The sequence below is a fragment of the Filicampus tigris genome, chromosome 16 (genome assembly GCF_054856515.1).
Source record: "Filicampus tigris isolate MCC_2025a chromosome 16, RoL_Ftig_1.0, whole genome shotgun sequence".
In the NCBI taxonomy this organism is placed as follows: Eukaryota; Metazoa; Chordata; class Actinopteri; order Syngnathiformes; family Syngnathidae; genus Filicampus; species Filicampus tigris.
Genome location: NC_141232.1, coordinates 13,427,501 through 13,445,760, shown reverse-complemented (window position 1 = coordinate 13,445,760; position 18,260 = coordinate 13,427,501). Strand labels below are relative to the sequence as shown.

General features: G+C 41.6%; 2 protein-coding genes across 6 annotated transcripts in view; both read left to right on the top strand.

The window, feature by feature from the left end:
* Positions 1 to 220: 220 nt before the first annotated feature.
* Positions 221 to 18,260, top strand: part of nfixb (nuclear factor I/Xb) — a 139,874-nt gene continuing 121,834 nt past the window's right edge. For 3 of the 5 annotated variants that reach the window (XM_086055408.1, XM_086055398.1, XM_086055395.1), the window contains exons 1-2: positions 221 to 284; positions 14,266 to 14,349. In XM_086055408.1, coding sequence (XP_085911534.1) covers positions 282 to 284; positions 14,266 to 14,349 — 87 coding nt within the window. In that variant the 5' untranslated portion in view covers positions 221 to 281. Of the gene's footprint in view, positions 285 to 14,265; positions 14,350 to 14,923; positions 14,943 to 18,260 lie in introns of those variants that run through there. The other 2 variants (XM_086055393.1, XM_086055406.1) reach the window with 2 other exon arrangements.
* Positions 11,256 to 11,978, top strand: LOC147134836 (uncharacterized). The gene has a single exon (XM_086054583.1). The coding sequence runs from the start codon at positions 11,256 to 11,258 to the stop codon at positions 11,976 to 11,978; it is 723 nt and encodes a 240-aa protein (XP_085910709.1).

Sequence of the window (18,260 nt, the reverse complement as noted above, 5' to 3'; positions counted from 1 at the left end):
GAATTTCGTGGAATTATGACGCACCTTGCATGAAGAAGTCGGGAAGCAGACGACTTGGATTACAGCCTGCAGTTTACATTTAAAAACAACAACAATGTTTACCAGACCGTATTTGCTTCCGGTATTATAAGGCCGAACTGAACAAGAAACCAAGCCCTTTCCTTTCTCTCACAAACTTTTTTTTTTTTTTTTTTTTTTTTTTTTTTTTTTGGAAGCCGAACTTTTTTTTAGAGTGGAAAATGGGTCTCTGAGAGGGTTTTGGCATCTTTCCCTACACCACAATGGTACGTGCTGTGTAAACCAATAATTTGCTCATTTGTGCAGTCAGCTTTAAACGTGATTGTAGCAGCGCATGCATTTAATAGCATGCATTCAGAGAGGTTTGGGGTTTATTGCTAATATGTCTGTGTGCGTATATCGTGCCAAGGTCCCACCACATCACGTTTACATCACTTTTGAAAAATTCTAGCTAATGTAGTCTCAATTATGTTGTTGTGTTATTAAGAAAATATCCTCTTTGGTTTCTCCATCTCTGAGCTGTCCTGATGAGTGAAGTCTTAATATGCCTCCACCCTCCTATTAATAGTTACATATATGATATGCACTATCATATCATACGGTGTAAGCAGACAACCAAAAGGCGACCCGCAAGTTGTGTAAAGGTTGTTGACACGCAAAGTCAAAGTTATCTTTGGAAACTTGGCTGCAAGTGGCTCTTTCAATAATGCACCTTTTTGTGTAATTATGCAAAATGTGTCCATTCTGCATGTTGGTTACTTGTGCAATTAAGTGATATTCTAAAGAATAGTTTGTGAGACCAATTCGGGATAAAAATCCTAGATTTGTTTCCCCTGATTTGCTGAAATTGGCAAACGTAGCCTTTGGATGCAAAACCTCACACCAGACTGTCAGCAACTGTACCCCCTTTCAGCCCCCCCCCCCCCCCCCCCCCCACGAAACTGTGCAGTTTACAGATGAGCTGTGATATATAACTCGCACATCGTTGACATTGAGATAAATTCTATTTTCTACTTTTTCCAATGTTGAACTTGAGCCAGTAGTTCAGAGAACCTCCCACATACAACCTTGGCGCCTCTCAAGTTCCAGCAAGCCATCTTATTTGCACATGAATATGGGAGATTATTAGTATGAATAATTATTTGTTTACAAGAATCCCAGCTATACGTGGCAGCTGTTCAAAAAGAGCTCCTCGGTAAAAAGGATACAGAATTCAGGACGAGTCTCGTGTGGGTTTATCTTGACTTGTGAGTCTCGTCTTATTTTTAAAATAACAGCAAAGTTCACACCAACCAATTTTGCAGTGTGGTGAAGTATGTGTTGATCCGTGTCAAGTTTCTCTGGAGACGGAATCTTCCACACTGACACACAAAGACCACGTAGATGATTTATATCTGCCACTATAGTGAGTTGTCCAAATATGCTGCAGAGCAAATGGGATGTTAACCTCTTGCCTGGTCACCCTCGAAAAGTGTTTCTGTAAAAATGTTGGTTCAAAAAGCTATCATTTAACGTCCAAACAAGACGGCCGAGACATATTTTTAGATATTTGCATTATTTTTAGATTAGACTTTAGCATCATGAATACTTGACTTTGGGCAACTCTATTGTGCCTTAGTGTACTGTCGCAGATTCAAACTCGACATAATAAAAGCTTTATTAACTCTGCAAGCAGTTTCAGAAGTGACATTTAAACATCAGTGATTACATCACATATTGTTGGCATCGGGCCAAAATCTTGTACCTCCAAAATAGGCACTTTTCAGGAGACCCCCAAAATGGCACGTTTGTTCAACCATTAGCATTAGCATTGCATTGTGAAAGAGAGCAAGCCATTTTCAACACTTTGCATTGGTCAGTAATCGATTTTTGAAAAATATATGAAATTCACCAAAATGTGACTTATGACATTTTGGCCCGACGCCAGCGTTACGTCTAAGTTGCAAGTAAGCCTAAAGTCATAACTCTCAAGTTACTGTGGGAAAAAAATCAAGCAAGTCAAGTCAAGTCGCCAATAAATTTCAAGTCGAGTCAAGTCATGACTTAGTTCAAACCAGTTGTAAGTCGACTCATAAAATCTTGCTCAGTCACAACAGAGTGATAATAAACACTTTTTTCAGTCCTCATAACACGAAAAAAGTACATTATCTCTAAAAAATGACATGAACATTCATCATTTTAAAAATCATCTGTTAGGTCAGATTCCCCCTTCTTTAAAACGAACGTCCCATCTTTGATGGAAGTAATTACGGAGGTCTAATTGGGATAATTTGCCGTTCCCTGTCGATACTTGTCAATACACACATTTTTCTGGCTGCCTTTTTTTTTTGCTGCTGCACATTGAATTTTTTTCATCAAAGGGGGTGCCGTGGATGCCTCCCCCACCCCATCCCATCCCATCCCATCCCCCACACACTAAAAGTGACGTGCAAAATAAGTTAACCTGAGTAAAACATAGTCACAAGCTGAGGTCGTATGAGATTTGACATATGTCTCGCATGACGGCGTTTGTTCCTGCGTAATTTCAAATTGTATGACTTGAAGGGCATATCCGTGTGCCTGCGTGCGAGTGTGTGTGTGAGGCCTGCTCCGTGATTAGCGGTTTGTGCAGTGTGATTGCTGTCTTGGCTGTCAGTCATCCCTGCGCAGAATGTACACAGAATATTTACGCTGTTATTCCTGTCTTGACCTTGACATTTGCCTGGAAAAATAAACTTTTTATGCAAACGATGTAATTTAAAGGGGAAAACTGGGAGGCTTCATTGATTTTTCTTTTAACATTGCGTAAACCACACCAGAAGTCAGAAAAATAAGAAAAATACTAAGTCAGTGTTGCAACACAGACCTCAAGCTATAAAGGGAGATTAATTTTGCGACGTATTTCTGAACCAATGGTCCTTATTGTTCTGACAAAATGGTCACAGTCTTAATGTTGGCTTCTGTATTAAAGGTCTGAATCCCAATTTAAGATGTCCCTGATAACATCAATATAACCTAATCAGGGATACTCCCTTTCATTTGAATGTGCTTTGAATTCATACTAGACCAGTGTTTTCCAATCTTTTGAGCCAAGGTGCCCATTTCACATTAGGAAAACCTCAAATTCCTCACAAATAGACACAGTCAGTGTGAAATCTGGGCCTGTTTCATTGAACGTAAAGGTGATACACTTGTAGGAAGCAAAGACTTATTCTGTTGAATGATTGCTGGGATTCAGAACCTTTTCACCATAGTTAATAATAAAAATAGAAGTAGGTTCATCCAGGTCATCATGCAGTCAATATTTATTCAGTGTACAGACATTTTTTAATAGGTATTTTTTAATGTTGTATACTGCTTATCTTGTTCGGGGTCACGAGCTGCAAGAGCTTAGCCATCTGACAACATGACAAAAGCTGGACCACATCCTGGAACTGGTTGCCAGTCAATGACAGAGCACATATCGTACTTGCATTTGCACGATTGCTGAGTGACAACTGAACAAATGCCGTACAAGTCAGACAAATTAAGAATGACACCATCAGTGACTTCATTTCAAGTCAACATTTTGTGATTTAAATGACACACCCTTTGATGACGTGTGACCAGTGCGCAGGGAAGAGTGAGCAGCAGGTTTTGGCTTGATGCAGCTTTCATTGCTCAAGTCTCGCAGGATATGCTGAGGTCAAGTGTGAAGTTGTGAGTGAATAAGTGACAAATTTTCTAGAAAGAAAGTGGTGGGTTTATTCCGATTTGTATGACCCTCGGAAAATTGTAATATACTGGTTCCATTCTAAAAGTATTTTAGGAGTAGAATATGTGAATTAACCCCATGTAACTCTGTAAAAAAAACCATTAAACGAAAAGTTACAAGAAGAACGGTTTCTACAAGCATTTAACCTTAAATTTGTGTAGCGCCGCTGTACAAAAATACACAATCCAACAAAAATATAAATAAGTAAAAAGGTGGTTGAAAAAGAAATCTTAAAGGAGACGTAGACTATTTTCCCCAACATAAGTCAGTTGGACAGACTAGTTTCGGCCCTGGAAGGGTGCTAGCCAAAGTGTGATCATTCCATGTGTTTACCATTTGTATGTTATTAATGTATTGTTTTTGTCTTTGTAATTGAATGACTATTTTTGAAACCATGTACAGCACTTTGTATGTAGCAATGTTTTTTTTAAAGTGCTCCATAAATAAAGTTGAGTTGAACTGCACCATACATTGACCATTATACGTGACAGTAACTTGCTTCATTTGCACGGAACGTTCCCCTTCAGCATTTTCCCGATCGGCTCTGAGGGGATTGGAGAGGTGACGAGTGGACGGAGTAAACGCGTACTGCGTCTTTTATTGGCATGCTGTCAAACTCACCACAACTATCTATTGTTTGCTCGTTTTAAACCTGTTTGAGCAATCTGACCTATGGTTTAAAACAGAAAAAATATCCAGAACAATAGGTACAACTTAGGTAGTAACACATTAGCGTATACTGTGCTTGTCCTCATGCTAAGAAACAAATACACAAATTTGATGGTAGCTGTAATTAACAGAGACCAAGCTATTTTAGATATCACTATAAAGTAGCCACGTAGGACCTAAAGACAAGGTTATATGAATGTTAATGTGCGTTTTCACCATAGTGCAAAGTTGTGTTGTCCACAGTCATGTGTTGTTTACATTGCAGCATTGCACTTCATTTTGTTTATATGAGGTGTAAAATGTGAATTTTGACTCGTAAACTGCGATGTAAACCGCCTTGCTGATGTGACTCACTAGGCCACGCCCCCTTGAAGGCACAGCTCAGAAACACAGTTGTGACTTTGGGCTTGTCTCAATGTACAGTAATTGCACGTTATAAAACAAGATTATTTCTTTGCATTCTCTTTTATTACGTTTAATGCTGCACAATGTTATTTGTTTAAAACACTTACTAAATAAAATACTGTAAATTGGATTTTTGTGGCTGAACTGAATTAATATTATTTCAATTTATTTCGGTGGGAAATATTGACGTGACATACTATGCCGTTTATCACTTCAAAGATCCAACTTTCTGTATCCGTGCAATCAAAATTAAACGTTCGCATATATCCCCGTTCAAATTCTAATGGAGCAAACGTAAAACGTGAAAAACAACCCATTATCTATTAAAAGAAAACGATGTACATGAATTTTGCCCAAAACAGACGTTATAGTACTTCAACATATCAAATAAAGACACATGTTTCGCAGTGTTAAGTCGTCTTTGTCTCACTGATAACACTGTTAACGCTCACTCACAGCTACCCCTGCTTCAATTACTTTGTCAAGACTTAACTCACGCATTAATTGGTTTCACAGGACATCCAGGCGGCACACCAGCTGTGTAACACAGTCATTTGAATCTACTTAATTTGGGAATGAGTTGCTATCTACTGCTGTGTCATTTTAATTTGAAAATAAAATCACAGCAACAATACATGAATTTTCTCTCTTCTCGCTCTTCTTTAGGGCCTTAATGAGGAATTAGAGCCAATAGCATTATTCATTACACAGCGCTTGCCAGCTATTTATCACTGCAACAAATATTAGCATATTTGTTTGAATTTCCACCACTTTTTTGAAGCATTCAGAACCAGGTTTAGCATTTCTAATAACCTGGCATCGATTGTGTCTCACCAAACTGAATGCTGAAGCAGGACCAGTGGCAAGCCCCAGAAACATATAAAAATCCTTTTAAACACACACGCACACACACACACGCACGCACACCCACACACACACACACTATGCTCTAATTACTGCCTCCCTCACCGCACCCTGCCTTGTATTCCTCACCCCTTAGATGCAGGTGTAAAATATCACATTTTCCCAGCATTTCTCCCCGAGGTGGCGCTGGCTTGGGCTCACACAACACCAATTTCCCCTTTCATTTTTTTCGACAAACAACGTCCTCCTCCCATCCTTCCCACACTTTGATGTTCTTGCCACATCTGCGCAGCTTTGTTAGCAGGTGAAGAATGAGGACGCAATTAAGGTGGAATGAAGTGGGACGAGGCAAGGTGCATGTTATGTCCTCGTGGAAGGCGAGTCTCTGATGCTCTAGAAAGTGTTGAGCCGGTCGCCTCAAAACGACGGCAAAGCGATCGGAGGGCTGTTCACTAATTGTAAGGGTACCTGCCTCTCATGATCGCTTCGAGACTGGTGAGACCCAGGTGGTTTATGAGCTTGCTGTGTGAAGTTTGAGCGATGGTGAAGGGTGGGCCATATGTATATGTGCTCTGATTAATCCAGCGCCATGAAACCTGGCCAACTTCAGCATCCCTATTAAGAGCTGTCATGCTTTATGAGAGGTGGAGATAACAGGCAGGCAGATGAGGTACTCTGCAGACTGAGGTTAATACGACACACTTTACTGTACTTACTTTACTGCAGTGAAGCCGTCGACTGTACAGTATGTATAGTAGTCTGAATCGGATAGATTTTTTTTTTTCTTTTTACATAATGTGAATGTCAGAATTGTGTTAAAACAGGGTGTTCCATACAAACATCTGCATTACCAAACTGCAACACAGAGCCAATTGTCCACAACAGTTTAAAGTGGAAGTCAACCCAAACACATTTTTTCAAGAATATGTTCCCCGCAGGCCCACTAGTTGAAACAAGGCATGCTGATAAATAATTGCGTCTGTGGAATAAGAGTTAATCCCCCTGTTTTAGCCATCCCAGGGGGCGACCATTTTGTCACTTCTGTCGACTTAAAATGACATCCGACTGCTCAGTGCTCAGGTAAGGACCAATCACGGCTCAGCTTCAGAAAACAAGTCAGCCGCGATTGGTCCTTACCTGAGCCCTGAGCGGTTGTCATGTTATTTTCAGTCCACTGTCCACCTTACCGTATGTCCTATAAGTGTAGGAAACAAACACAAGTGAAAAAAGAATAGGGTGACACAAAAGCAAACATATTACCCCTGCCACACCAAAATTGTACAGTAAAACAAAGGCTTTATGTTTGGATAGTCACATTTATTCAACCACACTGTAATGTTCACTTAATCCGATGAAGTCTTCATCTTTGATGTCTGAGTTGAAGAGAAGCAGCGCAACCAACTTCACAGAGCAAAGCTTCATACAAGTTCTGATTGCTTCAGTTTGAGATCATTGAAAAATTCACATCGATTCCCGCTCAGTGACGGTGTCGATGTGAGCCCTGAGACTGGCTGGCGACCAGTTCGGGGTGTAATCTGCCTTCGCCCATTGACGGCTGGGACAGGCTCCAGCACCTCCCCGCGACCCTGTATAGGATAAGCGGTTTGGAAGATGACATGACATGACATGACATGACATGAAAAATTCACAAGCAATTGACACAATTTTTTTCTGCAGTAAAAAGAAATTCAGAGCAGATGAGAATGTGACACTCACGGGATGAGTAAATAAACAAATAAGCAGCATTATTGTTTGGATGATTGTTTTGTTTTGTTATAATCCAATCTGGGGCAAAAAAATTACGGGGGGAAAAAGTCGCGCCTTATCGGGCAAACATTAGAGTGCTCTCTATTAGGGCACGTTGTCAGTTGACAATCCACTCTGTGCTTGGTCCATATAAATCCATATTTGTCTAAAATTAGTATTCTACCTTGTGCTCAAGCGCAGGGAAATTTCCTGGCTTCAGCACAACTAGAAGAGGTGCACTTGAGCATGGCATGACTTCTCATTAATGAGCCAGCCAAACTTGACGTGTTGCAACAATAACCGCCACATTACATAGATGAAGTAACCTGAACAACTTGATATCCTTGAAGTCGAAGTCCAAGTATGCCAGATCATGCGTATGCAGGGGTGCATGGAAATTTGCCTTATAATCAATCCAACTGTTCCTCCTGCCAATTTTTAATGATAACCGCCACTTTGTTGAAACTGAAATAAATAACCACAACTAAAAATATTCCACACATTCAGGGAAGCTGCAGTAATGCAATTTTATATTATGAAGTTTATCCAATGAGGTTGGTGAAAAATGAGGGACAAACAATAACTTCTGGTCGTCCTTTGAGAATCAGACCAAAATTATTATGTGCACCACTGGCTATTGTCCTATTGGATCATAATCTCAATGGATCGTGTTGAGTAAAATTGAAAATAATTTATATAATATAATCTCCACCGAAATGTTTTTCCTTTGGCCATACCAATTCCCCCACCATCAAGACGGCTGCATATTATCAAACAACCGTGATGAAGATTGCTGTAGCAAAACTCTGACGCTGATGATTCCAGTTTGTTGTGTTTGTATTAATGTTAGATTAATATTGACAGAATAGGCGAGTGCGAGAGGTTTGACAGAGCCCAGTTACTGGTTCTTCCCATTTACACTCTTTAGGCTAATCCTTTCTTGCCTCAAACACATTTGTATCCCCAGGACTCTCTCTTTGGGCAGCATATCATTACCAAAATTGGGTTAAACATGTTTATTTTATTAAAGCTGTCATCATAACATGATATATATCCTCCTACAAGCAATAAGATCAAGCTGTTAATAGTGAGCATTGGCATAATGTACATCCTTTTATCTCCTTATTTGCTTTGATAAAGGTCAGAAAATCTTTCACTATTTCCACTCCCAGTAGAAACAAAGCATTAACTCAACTCAATTCGACTTTATTTATAGAGCACTTAAAAAAAACGACCACAGCTGTAACACAGTGCAGATCAAATAAAGATAGAACATAACACAATTATAGTAGTATACTGTTGATTTGGCGCCACACTTTCTTTTGATTTTAGCTGTTATTAAAAAGATGCATGCAAAAGCAAAGTTGGAGTTTGAACAGAAAAGATCACTTTCATGTGTGACAGAATACTGATGTTTACTTTTATAGTGCCCATGTCCCAGATGATGAAACTTTAGGCTACGGGACAACAACAAAACACATTTTCCAGTCTATTTGCAAAACCATGAGTTCCTGTGGTTTCAAACAGTGCACACTTAGTAAATACTCTCCATCGATTGAATGTGGTAACAATCAATGTTGTACGAAAACAAATGAGTAAATACAGTTTTTATGTCAGTCCTAACAAAATGCCAACAGCAACGATAGTAGCTCTTTCGAATTTCAGGAGATCACAGAAACATACTTGAGGACAGGAGTATGATGTGCAAAATGTCTATGTACTTACAAAATCGGAGGATTAGACATGACTATAAAGGACCTGCCTCCACAAGGGGTGTTAAAAACATACGTGAAGTAAGCATGCTCAAGACTCCAGTGTTATTTTCACACAAATACAGATTTTAAAATCTGAATGCATTTTTCTAAAAAGTGAACACACGACATGGGAAAAAATCTGCATGCGTTTTGTCAATTCTGTCGACTGAAAATGACATCACAACTACTCAGAGCTCAGGTAACAACCAATCATGGGTGACCTGTTTTCTGAAGCTGAGCCATGATTGGTCGTTTGAGCTCTGAGTAGTTGTGATGTCATTTTCAGTCGACAGAAGTGACAAAATGGCCGCCCCCTGAGATGGCACCCTTAAAACTCAACTTAAATAGCACTTAGTCATGTTTTGGGGGAAAGTTTCCCAAACATGGCGGTCACTTGTCACATTATTTAGCATCTTCATTAAACCAATAGTATGCTCCATAATAACACATGACAGAGGGAGGAAAAGGGGGAGAGGCGGCCATTGCTGCAGGGAGCGACATCAATCAATAAGCCGTAAATAAACAGAAGCCCTCCATGAGTATTGCTAGATAGATGAAGATAGGAGGATTTGCTTCGGTACGTTCTTTATCGTCAGTTTTTCCTTTCATGTTGTGTCTTCAGCATAGTTGAATCTGATTTGTTGTGCACAAGTCATTTCTCAGTGTTAAAACTCTTAACAGAAACAGGCACTTAGAATTGCCGGTCTGCCTTCTTTTGAGCTACTCTGTGATTATAAACAGAGTAAAATATATCCCTCAGCTGGACCGGCCAGTTTAAGAGCTTAAAAGAAAGCCCAGAGAAGTTGACAAGGGCACCATTTAGTGGGACAAATGGTTTCAAATGGTTTCCCTCCGGTGTTATCCCACCAATTGATGATGACAAGAGAGGATGGATGCTGAGGCCGAATGCCATGAGCAATGTTTTCATAGTCGCTTGGATTATTCCAATTTTAAATTTGTGCGAACGCTTCATGTGGCTTGTGCTCAAGTCGTTACGAGCGATACAGCATGTGCTTAACAAAACCAATGTTGATCTTGCCCTAATCATTCGGACCTGTTACCAAACAAACCTAGTAAATTCGCGCAAGAAGATGCCCTTCCTGTGTTAGAGTCAAATGGAAAGGCTTGAGCTATAACCTCTCATTCAGCCGGATATGAATAGCCTGTGTCTCTCGCTCTCAAACCGCAGCTCGGTTGGCCAAAGTCTGGGACTTATTATAGTTGTGTGTTTATGTATGTGTCTGTTCATGTATTTGTTCAAGTGCAATCCCATGTCATAGTTTGCACATGTGTGCGCTTCTGCATATGTAAAGGCTTAAGTGACCTAATGTCTGTTTTGATTCCATAAGAAATTGTTTATGTGACATGCCAGCTCAAGTAGCATAACTTGCTAGCTATGAGATACGGTATACTTGCCGGAATTTGTTCTGGTTTTGTGTACGGGTTTTTTTCTGCTTAAAGAGGAAGTCAAACCCCCCAAAATCTTTGTAATAATATGTTCTATGCACCTTCATTAGTCCAAACGTGACTTTCTGATTAATATTGTGTTTGTGGAATATGACTTAAGTAGCAAAATCCACACGTTTTTAGCCATCTCAAGCTAAATGTCATTTCTGTTGATCAAAAATTACATCACAGTTGCACAGTTGGTAAGGACCAATCACGGCTCACCTGTTTTCTGAAGCTGCGCCATGATTGGTCGTTATCTGAGCCCTGAGAAACTGTGATGTCATTTTTAGTCGACAGAAGTGACAAAATGGCCGCCCCCTGAGATGGACAAATGCAGGTGGATTTGACTGCTTAACTCATATTCCGTAAACACGATATTAATCAGAATTGCATGGTATCCAGGAGAGGGACGCAGAAGGACAGATGGTAGTTGCAAAAAGGATGGAAATGGCAATAGTGAATACTTTCTACCAGAAGAGGCAGGAACATATAGGGTGACCTATAAGAGTGATGGTAGGAGCACACAGGTAGACTACATCTTGGGTAGACGGTGTAACCTGAAGGAGATCAGTGACTGCAAAGTAGAGGTAGGCGAGAGTGTAGTCAAATGGCATAGAATGGTGGTGTGTAGGATGACTTTGGTGGTGAGGAAGACGAAGAGGGCAAAGGCAGAGGAGAAGCTGAAAAAGGAAGAGTTTTGCATGGCTTTTAGGAAGGAGTTAAAACAGACTCTGGGTGGTCAGGAGGTGCTTCCAGATGACTGGAAAACTTCAGCTAATGTGATCAGGGAAACGGGTAGAAGAGTACTTGGTGTGTCATCTGGAAGGAAAGTAGATAAGGAGACTTGGTGGTGGAATGAGGAGGTACAGGAGTGTATACAGAGAAAGAGGTTGGCTAAGAAGAAGTGGGACAATGAGAGGACTGAGGAGAGTAGACAGGAGTACAGGGAGATGCAGCGTAAGGTGAAGGTAGCGGTAGTAAAGGCCAAACAAGGCGCTTATGATAACTTGTATGCTAGGTTGGACAGTAAGGAGAGGGGGACTGATCTATACCGGTTGGCAAGACAGAGAGACAGAGATGGGAAGGACGTGCAGCAGGTTAGGGTGATTAAGGATAGGGACGGAAATCTATTGACAGGTGCCAGTAGTGTGATGGGAAGATGGAAAGAGTACTTTGAAGAGCTGATGAACGTGGAAAATGAGAGAGAACAAAGACTAGAAGAGGTGACTGCTGTGGACCAGGAACTAGCAAAGATTAGTCAGGATGAAGTGCGGAGGGCACTGAAGAGGATGAAGAGTGGAAAGGCAGTCGGTCCTGATGATATACCTGGAGAGGTTTAAAAGTGTCTAGGAGAGGTGGCAGTAGAGTTTCTGACTGGGTTGTTCAACAGGATCTTAGATAGTGAGAAGATGCCTGAAGATGTTCTTTTTAAGAACAAGAGAGACGTACAGAGTTGTGGCAACTACAGAGGAATAAAGCTGATGAGCCATACAATGAAGCTATGGGAAAGAGTAGTGGAAGCTAGACTAAGGGCAGAAGTGAGCATTTGTGAGCAGCAGTATGGTTTCATGCCAAAAAAAGAGTACTACAGATGCAGTATTTTATTTGAGGATGTTGATAGAGAAGTACAGAGAAGACCAAACGGAGCTGCATTGTGTTTTTGTAGATCTGGAGAAAGCTTATGACAGGGTGCCCAGAGAGTAACTGTGGTATTGTATGAGGAAGTCTGGAGTGGCAGAGAAGTATGTCAGAGCGGTGCAGGACATGTATGAGGACTGTAAGACAGTGGTAAGGTGTGCTGCAGGTGTGACAGAGGAGTTCAAGGTGGAGGTGGGACTGCATCAGGGATCAGCTCTGAGCCCCCTCTTGTTTGCTATGGTGATGGACAGGCTGACAGACGAGGTCAGACAGCAATCTCCATGGACTATGATGTTTGCAGATGACTTTGAGATCTGCAGTGAGAGCAGGGAACAGGTAGAGGAGAAGCTAGAGAGGTGAAGGTTTGTCCTGGAAAGGAGAGGAATGAAGGTTAGCCGCAGTAAGACAGAATACATGTGTGTGAATGAGAGGGGCCCAAGTGGAAGAGTGAGGTTACAGGGAGAAGAGATGAAGAAAGTGGAGGATTTTAAGTACTGAGGGTCAACAGTCCAGAGCAATGGCGAGTGTGGAAAAGAGGTGAAGAAGCTTGTACAGGCAGGTTGGAACGGGTGGAGAAAAGTGTCAGGTGTGATGTGTGATAGAAGAGTTTCAGCTAAAATGAAAGGAAAGGTGTACAAAACTCTGGTGAGACCAGCGATGATAGGGTTCTCAAAGTATATGCCTCCTCTATCCCAGGACAGCCTATCAACATGCGCATGAAGATATGCCCTGCATGAGGGCTGCAACATACGTGCCCTAAATAAATTTCCGTCAACCGACCACTGCCCCGTTAGCCCCGCCCTCTGCATGACTCTGCTACCTTGTTCCATATACCAATATGTTTCCAAAAAATATACACATTTTGAAATTTTAATTTAAAAAATATTGCCTTTCCAAGGCAATTCAAAAGCAACAAGGCCATATCACGTCTGCAGTAAAGTATTTCACGAAAAAGATGGTGACAAAAAAAGGACTTACTCCTAAAGAGGCCATGAAATTTAATTAACAGATTGTTGGGAATTCTATACATCGTGTGGAAGTGTTCATTGACTAATCATGTCTTAAAGCAATTGAGGCTTAATTTTCCCATACTTGACTGTAACCATCATTGTCATAATTTACTAGGTAGGTGACGGTAAGGTGCCTTGTCTTCAGAGTTCTCCCCTGGATAAGCGAGAAAATGAAATAAAAAATAAAATAAAATACAAATTGGATACTTTATCTAACTGCATGACACTGCGACCACGATGAATGGCTTTGAGGGCGACCGGGGGTCTGAGTATATTCATAAGTTAACCTTATGGACTGTGCACGTGGCTAATGTGTGCATGGCTCTCTGTGCGCGTGAGTGTGCACGCGCGTGTGCGCGCGTGAATGATTTTTGCTGAATCAGTGCGCAATGCAGGTGAAATGGCAGCGACAGGAAATGCCATTGTGCTGGAGTATTGTGTACTGCCACCGCAGCTAAACACGTTGCTCTCCATTCAAGTTGCAATGAGTGATGGGCTTCTGGCCTGCACAGCACATGGACTCAGGCGGGTGACACACACCATTCAGCATACCGAAAGAGAGAGACAGACAGAGAAGTGTATTTTAATGTAATCATTTGAATAATATGTGATTAGATGTGGTGGGACCTCTTCATGATGTAATATTTTGTCACAGACAACAGCATAACATTTGCCATAAAAACAGCTGTTGAACAGTACTTTGCAAAAGCATTTGGCCATCATTAGATCTGTTGATTTAGCAATGCTATGATGCACCCATGTTTATGGGACTTTATCATATTATTTAGCCTAACCCTAAGAATAGAAATTTGAAAGCAATATTATTCCAGCACCGTGATCATTTATAACTGTATGTATGACAGAATGGCTGCTGTTAAGAAGGTCAGAAGAAAAGAACACTAGGGGTGGCCTAATACTTTTGCACAGGTCTGCAAAACTATCACTTTATGAAGAAATAACTGTTGTGTTATTATTTCAGGCAACCGAAAACTTTCTGTTGAATGAAGAACCCTCCAGAGGTCCTGGGATGCCTGAATGCTTTGTTGTATCAGATTCATACAGGGTATGCATTATTATTATTATTATTATTGTTATTATTATTATTATTATTGTTATTATTATTATTATTATTGTTATTATTATTACTTATTATTATTGTGAGTTATTACTGCTATGACGGACAGTTGTTGTTCAAACTCTTGGTAATTGCCACAATTATAACGTCATTCACAGCACTATAAGTCAGCTGCAACCCATTACAATCATTATTTCCACACGCACATTCAACAAAAAGGGGGCCTTTGCAACTTCATAAAATCCCCCTCACCGCCAACCACCCCCAGGAATGAAAATGATGTTGTATGAAAATGTGAAAAGAACAGCAAAGACTTCAAGGAAGAGAGCAGCAGTTGATTCCCAGTCGTCATCGTGATTAAAACGATAGAAACGGAGTGAAGGGTTGAGAGGAGAAAGAGGACTGGCATTATGATTGCTAATGAGATGGGAGCCGCAGTTTTGTTTTTAGGCCGCAGCCTTTTGTTTTCACTGAGTTTAGACTCAGGCCAAGTCTCACAGAGAATCTGGTTTGCTACAGAGTATCATGTGTCCCGGCATACAGAGATGAAGCATGATGGCTGTAATTGAGGTGTACGGCTGGTAGGAGCGTTTTTTTTCCTTTGTGTGTGTGTGTGTGTTGGGGGGATGTTGGGGGCGTCAATGTGGCTTTATTGGATTCCAGGGGCAGCGAGTTCAAGAACATCTACAGGGGGGTTTCTACTTTCTTAAAACCAAATTGAGCTACAAATTGCAATTCCCTCAGAACTTTCCTGTAGGTGCTAACAAATCCTGTCACAGTTGTAATGGTAAAGAAGGAAATCAATTCACGTAACAACCAATAGCAAACGCTTTGATCATCTGCATCTATAGGACCAGCCAACTGTGTTAGAAATGCTGCCGCCAAGTCTAATACTTATTCATTCATCTCTACGCATCATAGCAATTTTTGGCTATTATGCAATTATGCCCCCTAGAGGCTCTTTGCAAGATGCGGACCACATGAGAAACAGCTTTTAAAGTAATGCTATGACATCATTGTTTTTATGTCCATTAGCTCACCTTTGACCAGACTGCGGAAAATGTTCAGCATTTTGGGATTAGTCCCAGATAAGTGAATGCTCGTCACCATTTGTGGAATGCGTCGATCTCTCAGCATTCACCCATATACGTATATGTATCAATTCATTTCAATTTACGAAGATGATAGAGCCTCACTGCTAATGTCGTAGCAGGTCTTGGCCTAGCTCATTATGAAAGAGAAGTTTGAAGCAAAACAATCATAATTCTTGTTGTTCAAAGTTTTCGTCAGAGCTGGGCATTCCGTCCCGGGGGCGGAACAGTCCGCCCCTCCATCACGGATGGACGCTCATTTTTGGGACGGAGGACGGGGGACGACAAGTTTTTAAAAAAGGACGGACTAAGCAAGGGCGCAGGTGGATTTTAGTCCGTATCACTAATCGTCCCTCATGCGTGTGACGTGGTCACGAGGCGGCCAAAGTTCATCTCAACCTCCTCGGCGAAATGGGTGAATGACAAACATTGCCTCCGAACGCTTCAAACGCGCCACTAGCTACCCAACTGCACGTAGTTACTTGCATTGGGAACGCCCTGGCGGGAACGCAGTGCACTGCACACGTTCTGTCACACGGGTCATTTTTTCCCGTTTTCTTCAGTCTTTAAAATCATTTTTTTCTGTTTTGTGTACTGGCCCTTTAACTGAGAGTTCAGCTCTGCTCACTTTGGAAAGGCTTCTTTATACTCCCGCGGGCGGCATCCACGAGCACGTCACTGCCTTTATACTTGTTGTTTTGAAAATGTGTTGCAGTTTCACTCCAAGCAGGGGGTCATCGCAACGGCTGATACTGACGAGGACACCGCAGGGCGGAATTTCCTCTGCCTTTTATGGCCAATTCCGGTCTGAGTTTTTACTGCCGAGCAACGATCAAAAAGACAGCGACAACAATGGATACCGTGCCTGCTACAACAAACTGACCTAGATGACTAGACGATGCATTTAATTGCATTGCGAAAACGATCTGTAAGGTGGTAGCGAAGGTGGTACGTGCGTGTGTAGGCTTCTTTAGCAACAATTTCTGATGTGTGCGCGCAGCACTCTGCGTCGGTCACGTGAGTATAAAGAAGCCTTAAGACAGCTAGCCTATGCGTGGGACAAGTGCACACACATGTAGCAGCACTGAAACTACTCCTGCACGATTTGTTTCTCCACACGCGGAATGATGTTCCAGTTCGCGCTCCGGAAGCGGAACGGAAACCAGCGAGCCAATCAGCAACCCGAACGGGGTGACCAATGGAAGTGCTCCCTGTACCGGGCGTCTCCGCCCATCCGTTCAGAGAGTGACCGCTCTCACGTCCGCTGCATTGACATAAAAACAATTTTGGCGGTGGGTGGGAGCGAACGTAAGGACTTTAAAAAGACGAGGACGGACGGGGTTGGAGGATGATAATTTTTATGAATAAGGATGGAGGGATGAGGACGGAAGGCTCCCAAAAAAGGGTCAAGTGCGCACTTCTGGTTTTCATCGCACATTTCTATGATCGTTTGAAACAAACAAAGAATCTTACATATAAAATAATCAGTGCAAACGAAGCAAGAGTACTGTATTTGTCTAACATTTTTTAATTAACACTAACCGAAAACAACTTTATGACCTTTCGCTAACGTCTAATCACATCCAACTCAAGAGCTGTATCAAAATTGTAAACTATTGTATGCACTGTAAAATATAAACATTATAACGTAATGAAAGACAATGTAAGGAGATATACTGATGTGTAATGAAATCAGACATACACACAGCGCTCTGTAGTATTTGTGTGATGTGTGCCTTTAAGGGGACGTAACCTCAGGAGCGCAGACACCAGCTGGCCATTTACTGGGTGGTTAGTTAAGTGCTAGTGTCTTCTAAATGCTCCTTGAAAGTGTTTTCATTTTGTAGTTGTACATTTGACTGTCATTTTTTTTTTTAACTCTGTATTTAACTCTGAAGATCGTCCGCAATACAAAGCAAAAAAATCAACCAAACAAAAGCCAAGCACCGATGCATAACCTTTAAGCACAATAATAAACATATTATCCAATTAAAATATATAAAACCAAACCTTCTATGCCATGCCTTCATGCTCTCCTGAAGGATTCTTCCAGGACCCTCCACAGGTCTGTTGTCATGGCAATCTCAATGTCCTCAATGTTTTCAAAAGAGATCTCCTTGATGACCCCCTTGAGCTTGGGGGGGCGGTGAGGGGGTGAGGGGGGCGATTGTGTGTGTGTGTGTGTGTGGGGGGGGGGTTAACGTTGAGTCAGGAGCATGGTGAAGCAGCCATGAGTCCTACCGCAACTTTCACCTCTTCTCACGCACTGAACATAGCAAACATAGCAGAATCCTTTTGTAGATGTGCTGGTTTATCGTATGGCCATCAGTGATGTGGAAAAGTCATAGTTTGTAGTTTGGGTTTCGAATGCACCTTTTTTGACACCGGTCCTGGAACTTTTCTGACACACCTCATGTATTTAAAGAGAAAACTCCGAGTACTCAAGTTACAGACACAATTGACTTCAGAAGTCAATTTTTGGACCGATCCTCTGACCAGTCAAGAGTCTTTGGCAGGTCATGACTTCTATATTTGGAGCCACTTAAAGCAATGCCAGATAGACCTCAAGCCAGCCACCACAACCACACATCGCTTTCTCCCCTTTGCACCACAGCGACAGCTGGGTGTGGTGTTATTACGGCCTGCGATATCAGACAGTGTGTTCGGGCAAACTTCTGATTTCCATCCTCAATCAGTCACTTTCAACCCGACTCTTCTCTTCAGCCACTATACTTCATTTACTCCTATATACAGTAGTTGAACGCCTCAGTTCCAGTTGCAAAATGTCCAGTCGTCCTTCTGGAGCAG